Below are 4751 nucleotides of genomic sequence, written 5' to 3' on the forward strand. Positions count from 1 at the left end.
ATGCAGTTATTTATTAAAAATTCAAATATTTAAGACAAGTAATTATGCAAACACATACTATGAGAAGTTTCACACAGAATACAATAATCAGAACAGGTATAGCTGTCATGGAATTCTAGAAAAACTATTTCGCTGACTTTTTGCGTTTCCCCCGAAATACGCTTTTTGTACTTAAGGTTCTTCCGTATCAAGGCAGCTTCATTAGGATGGGTCTCATCACGTTTCATCTCATTCCATCACATTTAATCATAAAAAGCCAATCATTTTATTTACTTCCTTGAACATTATTGTATTAAAATTGAGTTACGGTTTGTTACTCTATTTATTTTAATGTTGAAAGTTAAAATAAAACATTCTTTTGGTGTTAAAGTTTCAAATTTTAATCTTCTTCATGTTTTCGTTGTTTTAGTACACTTCTAGCAGCTTTGTAGTAATTTTCCAGTGATAATTTTGCAGGATCACACGCTTTTACGCATTCATTTAAAGAATCAAATCTGTTTACATTCCCTCCATAGCCCGAGTACGGAAATTTAATGCATTTCCTTTTGTTCAAGTCATAGGCGTATCTGAAATAATACCTATCGATTAATTGAGTAGATGAGACGCCATTTTACATTTATTTTACACAACCTTGCAAAGGGTTCATTCATCATACGATTTTAAAAATAATTGATGAAGATGGATACCTAGTTTTTTTAATTTTATAAAGCATTTTTTCAGTTTCATTCTCTGTATTGAAACCTCATTCATTGAGAATTATTTGTATAGCCAGAAATATCATGTCACTGATAAAAAGCATTAAATATAGTTTTGTTGTTGTTATTGTTGTAGTTCATGGTGGTACATAGGTCCCTCACAAGTTATTTATTAATCTGTTGTCTATTAATCAGATTTACCAATTAAATACCTACTTAGTACATGTTCACGAATGAGTTTTGAGATGGAAGTACAATGCCGTGTAATAAAAATCGAACTCGTAAACATTTTAATTTGCATAATTACGGGTATTGGGTGTCTTGTGAGTCCGCACATGCAGGTACCACCACCCTGGATATTTCTGCCGTGAAGCACTAATACGTTGCAGTTTGAAGGATGGGGCAGCCCTTGTAACTATAAAAATGAGATGCAGAACTCATATCTCAAGGTGAGTGGGGCAATTTCCTTTGTTGACATCAATGGGCTCCAGTAACCACTTCACACCAAGTGGGCCGTGACCTCCTCCATCCATTTAAGCAATAAACAAAAATCATTACTTTGTAACGTATTCAGACTTATTCTTCTCTGTTTTCTTTCCGGGATCTATCTTCATATAGCAAACTTCATATGTTTCTGTAAAAAAAAAAATTACAATATTTCATTAATTAATAGAATAATTAATAATATCACAATTATTTAGCTTTAGATTACGTTCGAATTCAAATAATAAAAAACAAATAATAATATAAAAATTCAATTAATTCTATATCCGGGTTACTGGTTTCGATTGTACTCAAAACCAGGTTTTTAATATTTATAATTGTACTTATGGGCAGACCTTAACGTCCATCTGGCTGTAAGCTCTTACCGCCGTTTAAAGATGTCAGTAATGTCAGGTATATTTATTGATGAGGAGACTCCTTAAAGGATACCGGTGAGCCGTTAGCTCACTAATCTAATCAGAGCCACAAATAAAAAGCTACAAAAACAATGACATCAGCCAAAACAAATAAAAAAATGTATCTACATAAGTACTTAATGATTTTTGTTTATTTCTAAAATAAAACAATAGTGAATTTATAATCAATACCAGTTTAGTTGCGGCTTGACCTTGAATTCGAATTCTAATTTAGATTCTGTACTTAATTTATTAGATGAAGTCATAGTGATGTTAACTGAATTACTAATCGGAATCTCAGAATTTGGATCATAGATTTTACTTACGTCATTGACATCGTTTTTGTTTTCATAGACACGTTTTTTAATGAATTCCCGGATTTTGAATTACTTTGGGAGCCACTGGCTATAATTGACATGACATTTATTCCCGACGTTTGTAACCACGAAAACTGTTTAGTATTGGAAACTTTTTCTGCTTGTTATTATCCCCATCTCGTTTTCCATTCAGTCTGCTTAGTGCGAGTTTTTTAACGTTTTCGATCGCGTAAAAGTGTGTTAACTTTTATTAGTTAACTCAAATTTGTTTGCAGTTAAAACAGCGTCTTTCCCAAGCGGCAAACGTAGGCAAACATTCCAATTCGATGCAAATTTGAGTTAACTTTTACGCTATCGAGAACGTTAAAATACTCGCACTAAGCACACAGGCCTATCACACGTTATCTCTGCACTCACATCCTTCTCTTGCATATCATCTTTCACAGAGCCCATCCAAGACTTATTAAGACGTTCCCTCGTCACATTACCGTCGACTTTCACACCCAGTGAGTTTTTGGTGTTCAAAATACGGTAGATACCGAAGACCTGCCTCTTTCTATGGAGACAACCGCAATTGCGACATGGTGATGGGTAGTAGCAATTGTGATCTTTATGATATTTTAATCATGCAAGACGAGACAGCCCATTTAAGACAGAAAAAGGGAATTTATCTCTGCTGCGGCAGTTTGAAAGCCTGTCAAAGGTGTGAACATATTGATAAGTTCATGCCATGCCAAGTTCGTTTTACAGTTATGAAATAATTTTGAGAACATCTAAATGATTGGTTATATATGAACGTGAAATTGCAATCGTTCATATAATAGGGTGAATGTGAGTCTGTTCTGAGCTAGAACGGTCGTCGGTCATACCTGCTTGGAGCGGGGGACCGGAGTTAAATTAACTGCGGAACGATAACATAGAATAGAAATGAACTGGTTCATTTGATTCACCTATGCCAGGCATGGGCAAATGGCGGCCCTGTCTGGCCCGTGAAGCATTGTATATATTATTATTAAAAACAAAAAAAAATAGTTTTTGTTTAACATAAATTGGTGCATAAATTTTTTTAGATAAAATATTAAGCAATGCTTATACGTTATGTTAAATTAATAGTTTATGCAAATCACCATAGTGTTGCTAGCATTTGTTTTTCATGCTTTTTGTGACTGTTTGTGACTCAATCTATTAAGCATAGACGATAGTGGTAACACTTTTGATAAGACCTTTGTATGATAGTTATCTGATGTTTAAAAAAAATCTTTTCAATTTTTTTATTCAAATGACTTGATAAATAAATATTTTGACTCAAAAATGTTGGTTTTAAAATTCATTAATTGACATTCTTAGCAAGAAATATACTTAAAATTAGAAATAAAAACTGTTTGGCCCGAGGTCAAATTTTCATCTGTAATGTGGCCCCTTGCCATGGCCATGTGGTGCAATGTGGCCCATTGCCATGGCCATGTGGTGCAATGTGGTGTGACTATCAAAATATTTGCCCACCCCTGACCTAGACGAAGTAGTTCAGAAGAACGAATCATTCACAATTTAACTATTTCGTACAGATTATCATTTTAAATAAATAAGTTTTTTTATCTCTGACTAAATAAAGTGGAAATGTATATTCATCCCATCATATAGAAGGGTGAAAGGCTGTTTAGTTTAAGCGATATTTCGCTTAATACACGATTTCATTTCTTATTAGCATCAACAATATGATGTTTTTAATTGATCTAGAGGTCCCGCAGTAGTCGAAATTCGACTATAATTAATTGGAATTGTAAGTTTGTACACTATTATGATTGTATTTTATACTTCTATAATCACAAATTTCGCCAAGGCTACACTATAAAAAAATATTAATAAAGACAAACACTATTTAATCTATTCTCAATTTGACCACAGATCTCAAGAACAAAAGTTTGACAATAAATGGTATGCATGCGTGTGTGCGTCAAATACATGGTATGTAGTGTGTGTAATGTTTTCTTTATTGATTTAATGTATCTTTTATGCATTATTAAAAAAAATATTAGCATTGTGCACTTCTTCTTTAAATTCTCTTTAAATGTGGAAAATTTCATACTCCTCCGTCCGCGCAATTTTCGTAAAAAGGGATACAAAGTTTTTGCTTCACTTATTAATATATAACCCGTTCAAATAGCTGAAGAAGTTTCTTTGTTTAAGATATTTTTTCCAAACTTTACACTATAAATGGCTCTCACCTGTAATAGCAAAAATGTTGTCTAAATCATATAGCCGCTCATTTTTCGATTGAGCCTACATTAGCCTTCTATTTTCCTATTTAAACGACTAGCATTATAACAGTGAAGTCTGAGTGAAACTTACCAAGGCCATTGCAAAAATTTAAAACAGCGTATATCAAAAACAATAGTATTAGTGGAACACGCATAGCGTCGTATCTTTTATGAAGCCTAGACTAAAATGGCGATCAGAGTTGATATCGACATTCTAAAGTATATTAAGGTTAGTGCGGTGTCGTGGTTTTGCTTAGATCAATTAAAAAAACTTTATTACCATCGCATCACCCGCCAACGGAGTTGTTTTATCTTTACCTACCTAATCGTTGGTAGGGGCTATTCAAACTTCACGCGAACCGGTAGGTGAGCTCATGGGTTCAAATTTAGAAGATTGTACAAAGTGGGAATGAGTTGCGCGCTCCAGACATTTCAATATTGCAATAATTGTTACGCTATAATACTCCTTGTAAAAATGAATATTAAAAAAAAAACTAATATTTAAAAAAAGAAAAAGAAAAAAGACATGGCCGCTGAGTTTCTTGCCAGTTCTTTTCAGGACGGAGGCTAGTTCTTGTGAAT

The 4751-nt window shown here is 33.4% G+C and overlaps 1 protein-coding gene across 1 annotated transcript; it reads right to left on the reverse strand.

The window, feature by feature from the left end:
- Positions 1-4385, reverse strand: LOC114245712 (kunitz-type serine protease inhibitor PILP-3). Its single transcript, XM_028177979.2, has 3 exons — positions 4261-4385; positions 1254-1329; positions 1-566 (listed from the first exon to the last, which is right to left on the reverse strand). Exons 1-3 carry the CDS (start codon positions 4322-4324, stop codon positions 380-382), a joined length of 327 nt encoding a protein of 108 aa, XP_028033780.2. The 5' UTR covers positions 4325-4385; the 3' UTR covers positions 1-379.
- Between the last annotated feature and the right edge of the window lie 366 nt (positions 4386-4751).

This window comes from Bombyx mandarina, chromosome 02 (genome assembly GCF_030267445.1).
Source record: "Bombyx mandarina strain Sakado chromosome 02, ASM3026744v2".
NCBI classification, from domain to species: Eukaryota; Metazoa; Arthropoda; class Insecta; order Lepidoptera; family Bombycidae; genus Bombyx; species Bombyx mandarina.

Coding starts and splice junctions, on each gene's coding strand:
- LOC114245712 (XM_028177979.2), bottom strand. CDS start 4,324: ATGCGTGTTCCACTAATACTATTGTTTTTGATATACGCTGTTTTAAAT. Junction 1,330..4,260: donor AAATTTTTGCAATGGCCTTG/GTAAGTTTCACT, acceptor TTTTTTTTACAG/AAACATATGAAGTTTGCTAT. Junction 567..1,253: donor AAGTCTGAATACGTTACAAA/GTAATGATTTTT, acceptor GTATTATTTCAG/ATACGCCTATGACTTGAACA.